We start from the raw sequence: 18,587 nt of genomic DNA, 5'->3' as shown, positions 1-18,587 counted from the left end.
ATCGGGATCCGGTGTTGATGAGAAATGGCCTTGGTATGCATTTTTTCCCTTATACTTTTTCATCTTACTTTGTTTGTGACTTATTTTCTTTATTTGTTTTTTGGCAGTTATGTCTGCTTTGGACTTCATCAAGAGTGACGATACGTCCGATGTGGTTTTTGAAGATGCTCCGACTGTTCCGGGTGAAAATGTTGTTGTGAGGACCTCTGAGCAGAGGTTTGAGGGTTCAGGTTATGTCAGTGTTGCAAATGCGAAGGGTTTTACCAAGTCCAATGTTCCCAAGCCTTCAACTCGCCGGTTATCTCGTCGTTTACTGAAAGCTGCTCCTCAATCCACTTCCACTGAGCCAGTGGATTTGAGTGATGATATCGAGGCTTCTGAGGATCAGGCTGAAGTGGAGGTTGAGAAGGAGAAGGAATTAGTTGTTCGTGGTAAGAAGGTTCGAGGGAAGAAGGGTGTTGCTACCCCTGTTCAAGAATCGTCGAGCAGAGACGTTGAAGGGTTGAACCCTGAGGGCACTTATGTGCCTACTTGGTTGGTTAAGAATGATGACACTTTTAAGGATGCTGCTGTTTGTGAAGATGCTCTTAGTCATCTTGCTCCTCCTTCCGTTCGTGAAGCTATTGCTGAGATGGATGATGACACTATGTTATCTCGCATGGTTTTAACTACTTGCAACCTTGCAGCCATGCTTCCCCAAGGGATTACACGCTTTCGCCAAAGGATGCGGGAGTATGAGGATTTTTCTAAAAAGAAAAACAAAATGAAATCCTCCCTTGCATCGATGAAGAAGGAAGTGGCTGGGTTTGCAGAGAAGGAGGCAGCTTGGAAGAAGGAGATTGAGGATCTGAAGAAGATGCATGCCATTGAGATGGGTGACCTGAGGAAAAGTTTTGAAGCAAATTTGTTGAAATTGAAGGCTGACCGAGAGGCCTTATCTGTCCAGCAGAAGGCTTTTCGTGAAGAAAAGGAGGGGTTGAAGGCTTCCGTTGGTCAGGTGACTGCGGATAATCAGTGGTTGATCGAGCATGGGTTTCAGCAGATTGTGACTTATCTTTTGCACTCTAAGGAATTTAACTCTGCCCTTGGTGATGTTTACACAAAGCTGCTGAACCTGGGGAAGCATCAAGGCCTTACTGCTGGCTATAAACTTCATGAATCTGGGCAACCTTTGGAGAAATCACCCATGTTTCGCCCTGAGGCTTCTGATGTCTTCAAGGCTTCTGTTGAGCAGATGGAGAGGCTAACCTACCCCTTTATTCATGAGGTATTCTCTTGTTTTGGTAAGCCTTTGTCTGTTTTACAGGGGTTGAAGCCTGAGGGGTTAAATGAGAAGGTTTGTGCTGAGGTTTTGAGTTCCTTGTCAAAGAAGAGGTCTTACTCCGGGGACAGTGATGATACCCTTTCGAGTCTGCCTGAAACCTCGAAAGATGCTGGTTTGGAAACCTCTGCAGTTGGTGGTGAAGAAGTTGTGAAGGTGAAGAAGACAAAGAAAGCTAAAAAGTCTAAGGGTGAAGGTTCCAAGCCCTCTGATAACTGACATTTATTCGTAGCTTTCTTAGCAAACATTTTATGTTTTGTAATGTTTTAAACAATGTTTAGGTTTTGGGGACCCTTAAGGTTCCCATGGTTGGTTGGTTGAGCCTATATGGCTGTTGAACATTAGTTTTATTTGCAAGTCACTAGGGCTTGCTTTAACTGTCTTATGAAGGTCTTTTATGGCCTTTCTAACTTATGACATGATGTTTGTCGTTGATGTTTTTGTTGGTTCCATTTGCTTGGTTTTGTTTTGTGGGGTTTCAACCCTTCAGGCTTTTTGTACAGTTGCTGGTGGGTTGAAGCCTTTAAGCTTTCAAGCTCGGTACCTGTTGGTTGATCTTTGGGTAGCTTCTGATTTGGTTTGTATGTTTGGTTGATAGGCTTGTTTGTTTTTATTTTCTTGCCTTGTCTTTGTTTACTTTGTCTTTATGTTTTTTACACTTTAAAGGGTTCAGTGCTGCAGTCACTTTGCCTTAGTGTTTATCATCAAGACGTAGTATCTATCCTTTTCTTTTATTTCGTTGTGATTTGTTTGGTTTCGTAAGTCTGATTATTGGGTACATTTTTTAGACTTAAGGAACGATTGGTGTAGGCTGTTCAAACCTGTCTATGAGACACTATGGTTTTTCTTTGATAAGTCTCATGGAGTTGTATTGATTTAGGAACTCACCCCTTATATAGGTCCATTCAACCCTTGAACCTATTGAGCGATATGGCCTGGGAGCTCATCCCCTTACATGGCCCTTGCCATGGAGTTTTTTGCTAGGTTCTCAACCTGATATTAGGATAGAAAGACAAGTTTGATAAAGTAACTTCATTCATTCAAGCAACATTTGCTTTTACAAAAGGTTTTTGTTTTGCCATAAACCAAACTTTCTAAACATAGAATTTTCTTAAAGTTTTTCCGTTCCAGTGCCTTGGGAGCCTTTTGCCTTCTAGATCTCCCAGCTTGTAGGATCCACCCTTGTGTGCTTCGAGGATGGTGTATGGCCCCTCCCATTTTGGGCCTAATTTTCCTTGGTTTTCCTTTTTGCTGGCCTCATTGTTTCTGAGAACTAGGTCTCCTGGCTTGAATCGTTCGTTCTTGACCTTTTTGTTGTAATATTTTTCCATCTTTTGCTTGTATTTGGCCTCTTGTATTGCTGCTTGATCCCGGGCCTCTTCTAAGAGTTGTAAGTTCAACATGGTCTCTTGTGTGTTTACCTCGGGATCCATGTTGACAATTCGTTGGGTTACAACTCCTATTTCAGCGGGGATTACGGCTTCGGATCCGAATACCAAGCTATAAGGTGTTTTTCTGTGACTTGCTTTTTCTGTTGTTCTGATTGCCCATAAAACGCTAGGCAATTCTTCCAGCCAATTACTTTCATATCTCCCCAATCTTGTCTTGATGCCTTCCACTATGCTTCTGTTGGTCCTTTCAACCTGACCGTTTGATTGCGGGTAAGCCACTGAGCTGAAGATTTGGTTGATCCTGTACTCTTTGCACCAAAGGCTGAAGGGTTTCTCAGCGAATTGTTTCCCATTATCGGTCACAATTACCCCTGGCAGCCCATAGCGGCATATGATGTTCTCCCATACAAAGTCTATGATTTGCTTTCCTGTGATTTTGGCAAGGGGTTTGACCTCTGGCCATTTGCTGAAGTAATCAATTGCTACCAACAGGAATTTTACTCCCCCTTTGCTTGGAGGGAATGGTCCAACTATGTCCATTCCCCATTTATGGAATGGCCATGCTGAAGTTATGGGGACCAAGTCATGTTTTGGACTTTTTGGTATTGGGGAGTGGATTTGGCAGGCATCGCATTTCTTCAATTGCTCGACGGTATCCCGATGCATTGAAGGCCAGAAGTATCCCAAGTTCATGAGTTTTGCAACCACCGACCTAGCTCCGAAATGAGCTCCACATATTCCTTCATGCACTTCTTTAACCAAATACTTGCTTTGTTCAGGGCCCACACACCTTAGCAATGGTGCAAGGTATCCTTTTTATAGAGGATTTCTCCTTGCAACACATATTGTCTTGCTTTGATCTTTACCCTTTCAGCTTCTATTTGATCACTTGGTAGTTCGTTGTTTTGAAGGAACTTCTTTATGGGAGTCATCCAATTTGGATCTTCCTCGGTGACCACATCTTGTACTTCCAATTCGTCAATTGAACGAGCCTTCAACACTTCAACCAACACCTTTTTTGTGAGGTGGGCGAATGTGAGGGACGCTAACTTGCTTAAGGCGTCAGCCTTTTTGTTTTGGGATCTTGGAATCTGTTTGATGTTGCATGCCTGGAAGGTGTTCATTAATTCCTTTGATTTTTCTTTGTACCTTCTCATGTTGGGCTCCTTGGCGACATAGCTGTCATTGACTTGGCTTGATACTAGTAGCGAATCAGTGAACACTTCAAGCTTTTTGACTTTCATTTCTTTGGCTAGCCGGAGGCCAGCGATCAGTGCTTCGTATTCAGCCTCGTTATTAGTGGTCTGAAAGTTGAAACGAAGAGCATATGTGAATTCTAGCCCCTCAGGGTTGATTAGGATTACACCAGCTCCTGACCCTTCAACGCTTGAAGCCCCGTCGGTGAACAGTTTCCAGGCTTCAGGGTTGGAAGGTTCAGTGGTTGTGGTGTTTACTTCTTCAGTCTTTTGGCTTGGGACTTCTACTAGGAAGTCAGCCAAAACTTGAGCTTTGATTGCTTTTCGTGGGACATAGGTGATGTTATGTTCACCTAGTTCCACTGCCCATTTTGCCAATCTGCCTGAGTTTTCAGGCTTTTCAAGCACGTTCTTGACAGGTTGGTCAGTGACCACTTATATAGGATGTGCTTGAAAGTATCTTCTAAGCCTTCTGGCTGTTTGGACCAAGGCTAGGGCTAGTTTTTCAAGGGGAGGATATTTGGTTTCAGCTAGTTTTAAAGTTTTGCTGAAAAAATAGACGGGTACCTGAGCCTTGTCCCTTTCAATGGTGAGGACTGCACTGATGGCTTCGTCGGCAATTGAGAGGTATACCGATATGAGCTCCCCTGTTTCAGGTGCTGCAATATCTGGCAGTGAAGCAAGGTGCTGCTTCATTTGATTGAAAGCTTCCTCAGCCTCCTCGGTCCATCTGAAATCTTTCTTATCTGAACAATTCTTGAGCGTTTTGTAGAACGGTAGGGACCTTTCGGCCAGTTTTGAGGTAAAACGCTTCAAGGCTGCAAGCTTCCCATTCAAGCTTTCAACCTCCTTCTTGGTTCTTGGTGGTTTAGCTTCGAGAACAGCTTTTACTTTGTTGGGGTTGGCCTTGATGCTTTGTTTTCCAACAATATGACCCAGGAATTTTCCTTCATCAAATCCGAACGAACATTTTTCCGGGTTAAGCTTCATGTTGATCTTTCTAAGATTCTTGAAGGTTTCTTGGATGTCATCAAGCATCTGGTACTCCGTTTTGCTTTTGATTACCAGGTCATCGACATACGCTTCCATGTTTCTTCCAATTTGGCTTTCGAAGGCTTTATCGACGAGTCGTTGGTAAGTGGCTCCTGCGTTCTTGAGACCAAAAGGCATTTTTTGGTAACAGAAAATGCCCTTGTCTGTGTGGAAAGCCGTTTTTTCTTCATCCTCTTCTTTCATGAGGATCTGGTGATAGCCTTTGTATGCATCAAGGAAGCATTTGAACGGGTATCCCGTGAGGGAATCAACCTTAAGGTCAATTTCTGGGAGCGGGTAGCAATCTTTAGGACAAGCTTTGTTAAGATCCTTGAAATCTATACACATTCTCCAAGAGTTGTCGGGTTTCCGGACCATGACAGGATTAGCAATCCATGATTGATACTTAACCTCTCGGAGGATGCCAGCTGATACAAGCTTTTCAACCTCTTGGCAAGCTGCCAGGCTTCTTTCAGGTGCCAAACTTCTTTTCTTTTGAACCACTGGCTTGACATTCGGTGGTATTCTTAGCTCATGTTCAGCAATGCTTCGAGGGATCCCGGTCATGTCTTCGGGAGACCAGGCGAACACATCGCTGTGATGTTTTAGCAGCTTTTCAAGGTATGAAAGAGTATCTTGAGAGAGGTTGGGATTGACCCTTATCCGCTGTTCGGGGTACTTAGGGTTGATGACTAACCCCTGCTTGTCTTTCTCGTCATTAGAACTTTCTCCTTCGATCAGGTAAGCTTCCTGAGAGGGTTGAAGGGTTGCAATCCCTCTCTCGGTTGGAAACTTGACAGTGCCATGGCCAACAGACACAGCCATGTAAAATGCACATTGTCCGGGCCTCCCTATGATTACGTCGTAGTTGGAAGGGATGTTGATAACCACGAATGTTAGTGATCGGGTTCTTTCCTTTGATCCCTCTTTAAGACAAACATCAAGGGTTATTTGCCCCAAAGGCTTCAGGGTTATGTCAGCGATACCCTTTATGGAGGTCCCGGAGGGTTGAAGCCTTGAACGCTCCTCATTGCTTAGTTGATTGAAAAACTTCTCGAACATGATTTCAGTGGCTGCTCCCGTGTCTATGTATGCTTTGCATGTTTGTAAGGTACCCACGATGGCTTCAACCACAAGGGGACCAGGGAGCGGGTCCTTCCTTGTTGGGGGGAAGCAAACACACTGAAGTTCCCAATCCTCCAACCGTCGCTTCTTGTAAGGGACCTTTTCGTCAGAACATACCATGTTTACTTCCTTCCCTTTGTTTTCGGCCATCTTGTCTCGAACTCCCTTGACCAAATGGGCAAGTTCCCCTGACTTGACAGCTTCTTCAATTCTCTTTTTCAGCTGGAAGCAATCGTTGGTGTGATGTCCCTTTTCTTCATGGAATTCACAGAACTGAGTGGAGTTCTCGTTTTTCCGACTTTTGGGAAGAGGCCTGGGAGGTCTGAAGTTCTGCTTGACCTCTTCCGTTGCCAGGATTTCTTGAGGGGTTTTGGTGAGAGGAGTGAAGCTCATACTCTTATCCCTGCTTGGAGGGTTTCGCCCTTCAACCCTTCGAGGGTCTGAACCCTTTGAGCGTCTGTCGTAAGAATTAAAGTTTCCTCTCTTTCTGGCTGGGCTGCTGCTTCGCCAACCGGAACCCCTTTTCCTTTGTTCCTTGATATCAACAGCTTCTTCTCCTCGGATGTGAGCCTCAGCTCTTTCAAGGGCTTCTTCCAAGGTTTTGGGTAGAGATTTGTTGAAATCTCGTGTGAGATACTTGGAGGTTATGGCGTTCATAAAACCGGCAACCCTCATTTTCTCATCAGCCCCCACGTAGGTTAGCCCTTCTTTCTTGTACCGTTCAATGAATGCTCGTAGGCTTTCATCATCTCGTTGTTTTATTTGGAAGATTACAGTCGCGTCTTTAACGTATCTCCTTTGTTGGGAGAAGTTTGCCAGGAAGCCTCTGCTGAGATCATCAAAGCTTCGAATGCTTTGAGCAGGTAGGTCGTTGAACCAAATTCTAGCGGACCCAATGAGGGTTTGCATGAACATTAGGCAACATTCAGCATTCGACCATTTTTCTATTCGAGCAGCACCAGTAAAGATTTGAAGATGATCTTCGGGGTCTTCGGTCCCATCATACGTTTTGATGTGGGCAGGCATTTTGATTTTTGACTGGAAGTCATAATCAGCTATCTGTCTTGAAAAGCATGAAAGGTTGCTTGGCTTGTAAGGTTTAGCCAAGTCCTCTTCAGGTCTCGTGCCTCCGTTGTTATCATTGCCTTGGTTTCCCTGGGTGGCCAGCACTTGATTGATGAAGTGCTGCCAAGGGAAGTGGGCCATCATCTGAGACATCACATTGGGCACGAAATTGAAACCTTGAAGGCTTCCAGGACCAACCGAGCAATTTACCCCAAGAGGGGTGCTGGCAACAGCACTTCGTGCTAAAGGGAGCACGGACAGGGCTTGCTCCCATGTGGTATTCAGAGAAGTGGGACAACTGGTCACCGGGGATTGTAGGAGTTGGTCGAGTGTTAACTCGTGTCCCAGAGGGGTACCACTAACAGTTGGTTGGGAAGAGAGAATGGGATGAACAGTGGGGTTCGTCACGGTGGACAGATAAGGGTGCAGGTTTGAAGGGTTGCTAGGACCGGCTTCACTTCTTGTAACGAAGGGTGGTAGAGGTGGTCCAGGAGATAACGTTGGCTCAGGCTCGTCGTAATCTAGACGAATCCTTACACCCTTTTCCCTTTCTCTGTTCACATGTTGGTTAAGAAGTGATCTCAGCTCAAGGAAGTTATGAGCGACCCCCTCGGGGGTAAGTTCAACGCGTGTCGGAGTGTCAGACACACCAACGTTGGGAGACGGAGCTCCAGATCTGGATGGGGTTGGTGTGTTAAAGGTGAGGAACTCGGGTGTACTCCCCGGAGTTGAAAAAGGCGTTGTTATTGTTGTGTGAGCTTGACCACTTCCCGGGGTAGAGGTGTTAGGGATCTGGTTTACCTCTCCCGGAGATCCACTTTCTGACATAGTGGTTTGGAATGGAAGGAGCTACACGTACCAGGTCTCTTTTGAGGAGAAACAGCGGCGTAGCCCCACGGTGGGCGCCAACTTGTTGATGCAACAAACACGGGACCAAGGATGGTAGCCGGACTGGTTAGGCAAAAGGGCTGAAAGGTTTGATTTTGCCTAACGCAGGTCGCGGGGTCCCTCCACGTTTGCAAAACGTGGAAGGAGGTTCACTAGTATATTTGAGTTATTTGCTTTGAAGTTCTTTCTCCAAGATTGACTCGGATCGAGAAAAGAAAGCAAATAGAATGAATGAGATGAATCTGATGAAGAGTTATTTGGAAGTGACAAGAACTCTTCAAATGACAAGAGATTAAGGAATCTCTCTGCTTTTCGGAATGTCCTTGAAGTGTTATTGAGCTGTCTTCTTATAGTGGAAGACACTTCTCGAAATGGTATGGACTATACTAGTGAGACCTGTTTGCTTATGGAGGGTTTCCCCTTTTGGGGTTCAAGGCTTTGGACCCCTGGTTAATAGGGTGTGCCTGTACAGACCTGCTCTGACTTTGTGAGTTGGTGAGCGTGAGTTGGTGAGATGAGTTGGTGGACATGACTAGTTACTGTTCCTCGATTCACTCATTATGCAGCTTTTCATCCGATGAACCTTTCAACCTTTTAAGCTCTTTGCATATTAATGGTTTTATTTGTCTTTGGGCTACCCCCGTCGTCAGTAAACTTTAAAATTACAGACTTACAGTTAATTTATGTCAATTTCATATGATCTCTCTTACATTTGAGTAGTCAATTAAGAACACACGGTGTGGAGGGGCATGAAATGATGGTGTTATTCGACATGTGGTTGCCACGACAGCACGCATCAGAAAAGTGGCGTGGTACGAAAAAGGGAGTGGGATGGGGCATGGAAGAGTGGCGTTATTCGACACGTGACACTTTTTTATTAATATTTAATATTTAGAAAATATGTAAAATCTATTATTTTTTTTAAAGTAGCATTAATACTAATATAATAATTAACAATATTAAAAAAATATATTATTTAAAAAAAGAAACCTAAAAAAACTGGAACTTAAATAAAAATTAACTGAAACTAAGTACGATGCTTTGTCTTTATTTCTTTTATTTTCTTGTACATTTCGAAACATAAAAGGTAGGTTCGCAAGAAGATGACCGTACGCTAATATGTCCAGATCGTGATTTCGGGGTTGCTTCGGTTGAGACAAAGTAGTGTTCGGTACTTTGCCCACATCATAGGGGTTGTTCGGATCGAAGTTGCGGCTGTGTGGATGCATTATTATTTATAAAGTAGAGAGATTTTATTAAGTTTAGAGTTGGGTAGAGGAGAATGAGGTGAAGAATGGTAGAAAAGGTTGAGGTTTTTTTTTTATATATATATAGGTGAGTTAATATTTTTTTAATTGATTTTTTTTAAATGTGCCGTTGGGGTTCAATGGCTATGACCAACACCAATTGCTCAATACAACGTTGACACCAAGACCATGGAAAAAGTGCCCCCCCCCAACAACGCTGCCTTCCACGCCGTTCAAGGGGTGGTGTGTCCGGCGTGGAAAGGTGTGACACTTCGGGCTTTCCCGAGCAACCTTCTTGTATTAGCAGTGTGTGTACATATAATATTAAATGGAATTTTGTGAATTATCTTGACGTGTTATGTGATCCTTGTATTAAGTATGTGAATATTATATATATATAGGTATAATAGTGAGCTGAGACCACAAGGTCGGACTCGAGACCACTCGGTCTCGAGTAACCCACATCAGTTGGGCCGCAACCCCTTTAGCCCATTCAAAAACCCATTAGGGTGCACCGACTTGGGGCTAGTATATAACTCATGTTGATAGCCAACCTTGCCATCATCATTCCCTCACACTCATTCTCACACACTCTCCTTCACCCTCTCAACAAAACCCTAGCAATATCACTCTCCCCTCTTGTCTCGGATCAATAGTAACAAATCAAGCTCTTGTTCTTGCTCATATTCTAAGCTAGGAGGTCCCCTTTCGGCTGAATTCACAACACTCTCACACTCGAACACCATCCGGTTAGTGTTTCACACTATTTGATATTGTGATGCTTGTTTGATGAATGATACACATGCTTAGTTTAAATGTCTCCTTGCATGATTTTGTATGATAAAGATGCTAACTTGGTGAGTAAATTGCATAATAAAAGATTATATGCAATAATGATTCATGTTTTGGAAGTGTTAATGAGAATGTGATATTGTATTTTAATGAAACAATGTAGATGATGATGTTGTACTATGAGTTATAGGCGGAAATTGTTTACAAGAATGGTGTCCAAATGGTTCTAGGATAAAATGATTTTTGGCATGATCATACTGATTTAAATGAAACAGTGATGTATGTTAGAGTTGTTTTGATAAGATGATGAAAAACCCTAGTGATGAACTATTTGAATATGATATGAATGTTTTAAATTTGCTATGTTTTGATTCGTTTGATTTGGGAATTAGACAAGAAAACATGTTTGTGCATTCTGGTTGGTTAGTACACAATTTCATGAAATCGAAATTCTATTGGTTAGTACAAGTCTTGACAGGTGTTCTAGAATCACCAGACAAACGAGTCGAGACCTTCGGTTGCGACTCGAGACCATCAAAGTTGCAACTCGAGACCAAGCAGCAGACATTAATGACTCGAGACCAGCAAGATCTCGACTCGAAATCTCATGATCTCGACTCAAGACTGGACTCGAGACCTCCATGGTTGCGACTCATTTATATACCACTCGAGACCAGCCATTCACAACTCGAGATCTCCTGGTTGCGACTCAAGACCGCATGTTCTCGAGTCGAGACCACCTGGTCTCGACTGGGCTGCTTGTTTCCGTTATTGGGCCAAAGTGTGTGGACTAATCATGCATGTTACTGTTTAATCTGTGTTACTGTTACTATGTCCTGTTATGGATAACTGTTAGAACATGGCCAATAACTTAAAGGATAATCGTATGTCCTGTATGCTATGTTTTAGTTATGTGTAGAATATACGTGACTTATTCGTACCCGAGCCTGACCCATACTGGTAACCATATTAGAACGTGGTGACCAACATACTTGACCAAGTAAACTATCTGCCGAACAACCCAAGGTGAGTTCACTACTTTTTACTTAAAGCATGCGTTCCCGGTGGTTGGGAAACGGAACGAAACACTTTTCTTGGTTTGGGATTTCTTACTATCTCCTTGTGCGGGATACGGTATTTCTATCTCCTTGTGTGGGATACGTGTAACAACGCTATCCCCTGTGAGGGATACAAACCTACTTTCTCCCCTTATACGGGACCCTTAGTTAATTACTATTTATACTGGATGCAACAAACAAAACTAAACGAAACTCTATCACTCAAGTCCCTACTACTTAATACCGATTAGTTTGCCGGGGCCTGGCGAACGAGTTATTAGTTGATAGCGGCTATTTAGGTCTCACCAGCCTCACACCGAGCCCGTGTATGGGATCGGGGAGTGAACTAATAGACTCTGGTAAACCGTCAATGATGATAGAACATTGACAAACGGGCACTCTACGGAAACGTACGGTCGCATAGTATTCGGTATTTAAAAACCAGTTTAGAAGCTTACTTAAGGGGTGCTCCCCTTGGCAATATGTGTATAGAATGAGTAAATTTAACTACTTAACTGTCACCCGACCAGATATCTCCTTTGTCGTTAGTGTCCTAAGTCAATTCATGGCCACTCCATACACAGGACACTGGGATGCTGCTCTCCGTGTCTTAAGATATCTCAAGAGCACACCAGGCCTAGGGATCTTATATTCCGATCAGGGTCATTGTCGTGTAGGTGCTTTCACAGAAGATGGAGATGGACGTATATCTGGATTCTCAGACGCAGATTGGGCAGGCTGTCCTATTTCCCGTCGATCCACCACTGGGTACTGTGTTTTCGTTGGAGGAAATCTTGTTTCCTGGAAGAGTAAGAAACAACACACCGTATCTAGATCAAGTGCCGAATCAGAGTACAGAGCTATGGCAGATGTTACATCAGAGATGATATGGGTTCGTCGTCTTCTCAAAGAACTTGGGGTTATCTCTGAAGACTTGATGCGATTATACTGTGATAATCAATCAGCTATACATATAGCCAAAAATCAAGTATTCCATGAGAGAACTAAACACATTGAGGTTGATTGTCACCTAATCAGAGATCGGATAGTCGGAACTCAAAAGGATCCTCCATCAATTCAGCCAATCCATGTTAAGACGGAATTCCAACTAGCAGATATCTTCACAAAACCACTCCGAAAGGCACAAATAGATTTCATATGTAACAAGTTGGGCATGATTAACATCTATGCTCCAACTTGAGGAGGAGTGTTAGTTGTAAATAGTTAAAGGGCCTAGTTGTTAACTAGAGGTCCCTACATGCAATTCTAGGTATACCCTTATGTAAATAGTTATTTACTTGTTGATCCCTCCTTCCCCTATAAATAGAGGGATCCTCTTCATTTGTAATTACACATTCAATCAATACAAGTTCGGTTTTCATACCATTACCATTTACATGAACGAAACGTAAAAACGTTAAACCAAAGATGCACGTTCCGGTGTGTTAAGTCACAAAATTTAGAACGAAGCATAAAGCGAAAAATTTGCGAAAAACAAAAACTATAAAGGACCAAAGCTGAAAGTAAAAAAAAGGTTGTAGAGTAGATTGCAAAAGATAAAAGTTTTGTGTTAAAAGTAAAAAAAAATAGTTTTGGGTTAAAAGTAATTTCATGAAATACTTTCCGGTTGAAAAGTAAAAAAATTAATTTTTTTTAAAAAACCCCCAAAAGCCAAGGTTTAAACAACAATATGCATAACCATTTTTTGTTTGAAAAACCCACCAAAGCCAGATTACCACACATAAGTAAAAAAATCAAAGTGTTAAATTGCAAAAGATGGAAACTTTTGAATTAGAAGTGAAAAATCAAATTAATCAAACGGGTTAAACTGTATTAAGATAGAAACTTTTGAATTAGAAGTAAAAAAACCAAATTTAATCAAAAGAGTTAAATTACCAAAGATTAAAAACTTTAAAACTTAAATTGTCAAAGATTAAAACTTTAAGGTTAAAAAGGAAACAAAGATTAAACTTTAAACTTAAATTGTTAAAGATTAATACTTTAGGGTTAAAAAGGAAAGTTCTATTTTTTTTTTTTGAAAAACTCACTAAGCACATGTTACAACACATGTATGCATATTCAACTTGCTTATTTATAAAGTTTAAAACCTTAAACTTAAATTGTCAAAGATTAAAACTTTAGGGGTAAAAAGGAAACAAAAATTAAACTTTAAACTTAATTTGTTAAAGATTAAAACTTTAGGGTTAAAAAGGAAAGTTCTAGTTTTTTTTTTTTTGAAAAACACCCCAAGCACAAGTTACAACCAAGGTAAGCCTAAAGTTTAAAACTTTAAACTTAAATTGTCAAAGATTAAAACTTTAGGGGTAAAAAGGAAACAAAGATTAAACTTTAAACTTAAATTGTTAAAGATTAAAACTTTAGGGTTAAAAAGGAAAGTTCTAGTTTTTTTTTGAAAAACACCCCAAGCACAAGTTACAACCAAGGTAAGCCTAAACTTGTTGCTTCTTTATATGGTTTTAATACCATTCGTAATACACTACTTTTTACATACCAATATTAAAAATGCACATGTGCATCATTAGGTATAACCATGATATAACATGTTTTGGTACAAAAAGTTTGTGATTTTGAATGGGAGAAGTAGGCCCATATACATGTTTTTTGATTAGTTATATCTAGTGGTTGATGGTTTGGTTATAGTTGTCAATTTATGATTTAATATGTTGATTGGATGGTATAAATGGTCTTTTACATACATGTAATAAAGTGAAAATATTGGTAATGGTATTGTATTATGGATGGTAAAGGTAATGGTATTGTATTATGGATGGTAGGAGGTAATGGTAGTGTATTATGGATGGTATGATAGATGAAAGGGAAAGTGTATTCAAAGTAGTGTATCAAAACACCTTATTTCATGTTGATACATATAGATGCACATGTGCATTTCTAATATTGGTAATGTAAAAAAGTATTGTATTACACATGATAGTGTAAATGAAAGTGCAATTGTCTAATAGTTGTAATGAATTACGGAATTTGTCAAAGAAATGACAAAATGCACATGTGCATGTTTGTGTATTATGGATGAAATGATTGATGAAGAGAAATTAGTGTACCAAAACACCTTATATGTTGATACATATAGATGCACATGTGCATTTCTAATATTGGTAATGTAAAAAGTATTGTATTACACATGATAGTGTAAATGAAAGTGCAATTGTCTAATAGTTGTAATGAATTACGGAATTTGTCAAAGAAATGACAAAAATGCACATGTGCATGTTTGTGTATTATGGATGAAATGATTGATGAAAGAGAAATTAGTGTACCAAAACACCTTATTTCATGTTGATACATATAGATGCACATGTGCATTTCTAATATTGTTAACGTAAAAAGTAGTGTATTACACGTGGTAGTGCAAATGAAAGTGCAATTGTCTAATAATTGTAATGAATTACGGAATTTGTCAAAGAAATGATACAAATGCACATGTGCATGAATAACTGTGACTCGGAATTTTTTTTTTTTGAATTTTTTTATTGTAAACTAAATATAGCGAATTTTACACAAAAAACAGTAAAAAAATAAAAAAAATTTTTTTTGGGTGTTTTTTAGATTTTTTAGGTATTACTGTTTGTGTTCACACTGGTTCTCGCGGTTCTCGCAATAAAGGGTGGTTTCTAACATATCTTTGTCCTATATATATATATATATATATGCATGTGTGTGTATCTGCACACATATACATATACCTCCAAAGTTATCAAAAGCGAGCGCTTTTGGCGCCTAGGCGCTTTTTCTGGGCGATTCGCATTTACTGCGCTTATAGTTCCCAGGTAATAATAGCGCAGCTTAATTCTTCCCATGCGTAATTAATGATTTATGCTTTTTATTTTTTTAATTGGTAATTTCCACTTTTTCTGCAGTATTTATAGGGCTTTAAGTTTAAACAAATGATATCAGTTTATTATCACATTTTTCAGTTCGAATTATCAAAATATTCAGTTCGAATTATCAAAATTATTCAGTGCTATGAACATTTTGGTTTTAAGTATTTTGTTATCTGAGACTTTTTAAGTGCTAGTATGAACATTATTGTTTTGGTTTTGTGTACTTTATTCCCTTAATGAACTTTTTTATTTTTTTATTTAAGTGCGCTATTCTTTTTCTCGGGCTCACGCTTTTTTTGCGACTATCGCCTAGGCCCTAGAGCCTATGCGCCTAGAGTGGGCTTTGCGCCTTTAATAACTATGTATACCTCTTACATGTATATTTGATTTTTAGTGAGTAGAAGGGTGATGTTGGTCTTACTGTTGTAGGTTGATAAGATAGATATAATAACTGCTGCTATGGGACATGCATTGGCCTCAGAAGGTGGGTTTTGCACCGGGAGTCACAGAGTTGTTGATCACCAAGTAAGCACTCCTGCATCTATAACATGTCTGACATTTAACACCAATAGGAAAAATTGTTATTTCAATATTGATACGTGATGGTTTAGTTCAAGAAAGGACCCACAAGTTACAAGATAATTACAAACATATTTTAGCATTGTTTTGTGTCTTATGTTAACGTGTTATGTTTCTGTAGCGCCTCAGCAGCTCAGGCTATGTGTTTTCTGCATCTCTTCCCCCATATTTGGCAAGTGCTGCAGTTGCTGCTATCGATGTTATAGAGGAAAACCCTCAACTCATAACGAAGTTACGAGATAATTCCAAATTATTAAGTACAGGTGATAGATTTTGGCCTAAAAGATGACTCTTTATTATTATTTATTATTATTATTATTATTATTAGGGAAATTGAATTTTAAAAATCCTACCTTTAGGTGGTTGGCCAATAATAATCCCACCTTCAAATATCGCCACTGCAGTCCCACCTTAATTTTTTTTCCTCTCTGGACATCCGTTTACAAAACTTAACTTCGTTAAGTTTTTTCTGAATTTCAAACCGATGTTTTAGGGCTTTTGATCAGAATGAGGATACGGGCCGATTGATGTAAAAATTACCTCGAAACGGTGCTTCAATTTGGGTGTTTAGTTTGAAACTCAGAAAAAAAAACTTAACAGAGGTCCAGTGATGAAAAAAAGTTTAAAAGGTGGGACTTCAGTGGCGACATTTGAAGATGGGATTATTAAAATCCAATTTGCCTTATTGTTATTATTATTATTATTATTAATAATATTATTAATATTATTGTTATTATTATTAGGGGTATTGGATTTTAATAATCCCAAGTTTCACTAATTGGACGATAATAATCCCAACTTCAAAAATTGCCTACAACAGTCCCAACTTGTAAGATTTTGGCCACCAATGATCCTTGTCTAACTGGGTTATAACCTTGTTGGGCTGGTGATCTGCAACTTATTCCGGCGACCCGTTTTACCTCTGAAACCACCAAACGAGACCACCACCAATCATCTCCGACCTCCTGTAATCTTCTCCGCTTCTCAAAAGTTTAAAATTTCCACCATCTACGCAACTCCGGTGACCTGCAACTTATTCCGACGACCTTCTTTACCCCTGAAACCACCAAAGGAGACCACCACTTGTCATCTCCAACCTCTAGTGACCTTCTCCGTCGCTCAAAACTTCAAAAAAACTAACTGGGTTATAACCCAGTTAGACAAGGATCATTGGTGGCCAAAATCTTACAAGTTGGGACTGTTGTAGGCAATTTTTGAAGTTGGAATTATTACCGGCCAATTAATGAAACTTGGGATTATTAAAATCCAATACCCCTTATTATTATTATTGTTATTATTATTATTGTTATTGTTATTGTTATTATTATTATTATTATTATTATTGTTATTGTTATTGTTATTATTATTATTATTATTATTATTGTTATTGTTATTGTTATTATTATTATTATTGTTATTGTTATTGTTATTGTTATTGTTATTATTATTATTATTATTATTATTATTATTATTATTATTATTATTATTATTTTTATTTTTACTTCTATTTCTATTGTTATTGTCTAAGTAGCACTGGAACGGGTACGGGATCGGGTTACGGGGACGATACGGGAACGAGGAATGGCAAAACTCAAAATTCCAAGATACGGGTACGACAATAAAAAAATAAAAATACATTAAACAAATTCCAAAAATACTACATCTTCCAAAGGTAATTAATATCAATAATCAAATCATTTTCAAATTCCGGTTCATCTAGTGAGAGATCGGCAATCGATAGAGAACTAGAGATGATGAGACTTGAGAGATTAGAGATTAGAGAAGCCGAATATGATAGGTCTATTTATTTAATGGCCGGTTGTGGAATTTGAAAGGGTAAAAACCCTAAAAATAAATGGAAACGGGCTGGATACTTCTACCAGATACGTCCCCGACATTGGAAACGTTTAGGAAACGTCCCCAACGAGTACCCATGGTGTTTCCGTCCCCGACAAGTTGGCCACATAAATGGAGTCCCCGTGCTACATAGGTTATTGTTATTGTTATTGTTATTAATAATAATAATAATAATAACCATTTGAACCCGTCAATACCTGCTAACGCGTCTTGAGATGGGTAGGTGGCCTTAAGACCCTTTAGTTTGTCTTTCTATGATGGTGTTTTATTACATTCTTTGACTAATACTGTCCACATTATTTTCATGGATGTTTCATGAAACCTTAATAATATGAAGCCATTTATTATGCTTTTATAAATGCAGGATTGTTGGGAATAAAAGGCCTGGAACTTGCAAATGATATAATGTCACCGCTTGTATTCCTCCGACTTAAAAACTCCACTGGGTCATTGAAGAGTGATCTTCAAGTACTTGAAGATCTTGCTGATCGGGTAAGTGTTAAGCCTTTGATTTAAAAGTCTTAACAGTCGTATGCAGTTATGCATTGTTTTGTTGTATGGTACAGCTCATACGCCCATTGTGAATGTGCTGCAATTGCAGGTATTGAAGGAACACTCGGTTTTTGTAACAACTTCAAAAAGGTCGTTTGTTGATAAATGCAATCTTCCTGTCGGGATTAGGATATACGTCTCAGCTGCTCACACAGAATCTGATCTTCAGAAAGTATGTGAATCATTGAAGAGCGTTGCCGCTTCATTATTCACGGATTAAATCTACTCGCTACGGTATAACACCTCATACATGAACAAATTGTGTGAAAGAAAAATTTAAAGAATTGTTTCTTCATATTTTTAGCCATGTTTTATTTGATTTCTTGACATGCTAGTTGGTTTTTGTTCATATGCCTTTGTTTTGTAAACTTTAAAATTACAGACTTACAGTTAATTTATGTCAATTTCATATGATCTCTCTTACATTTGAGTAGTCAATTAAGAACACACGGTGTGGAGGGGCATGAAATGGTGGTGTTATTCGACATGTGGTTGCCACGACAGCACACATCAGAAAAGTGGCGTGGTACGAAAAAGGGAGTGGGATGGGGCATGGAAGAGTGGCGTTATTCGATACGTGACACTTTTTTATTAATATTTAATATTTAGAAAATATGTAAAATC

At 39.7% G+C, this 18,587-nt stretch overlaps 1 protein-coding gene across 1 annotated transcript; it reads left to right on the top strand.

The window, feature by feature from the left end:
• Positions 1-15,359: 15,359 nt before the first annotated feature.
• LOC118492524 (long chain base biosynthesis protein 1b-like) lies at positions 15,360-18,374 on the top strand. Its single transcript, XM_035990658.1, has 4 exons — positions 15,360-15,500; positions 15,676-15,817; positions 17,776-17,903; positions 18,013-18,374. The coding sequence occupies exons 1-4, from the start codon at positions 15,435-15,437 to the stop codon at positions 18,181-18,183; spliced, it is 507 nt and encodes a 168-aa protein (XP_035846551.1). The 5' UTR covers positions 15,360-15,434; the 3' UTR covers positions 18,184-18,374.
• Positions 18,375-18,587: the final 213 nt, after the last annotated feature.

The sequence above is a fragment of the Helianthus annuus genome, chromosome 5 (assembly GCF_002127325.2).
Source record: "Helianthus annuus cultivar XRQ/B chromosome 5, HanXRQr2.0-SUNRISE, whole genome shotgun sequence".
Taxonomy (NCBI): Eukaryota; Viridiplantae; Streptophyta; class Magnoliopsida; order Asterales; family Asteraceae; genus Helianthus; species Helianthus annuus.
The sequence above is the reverse complement of the archived record's forward strand: the minus strand, read 5'-3'. Positions and strand labels throughout refer to the sequence as shown.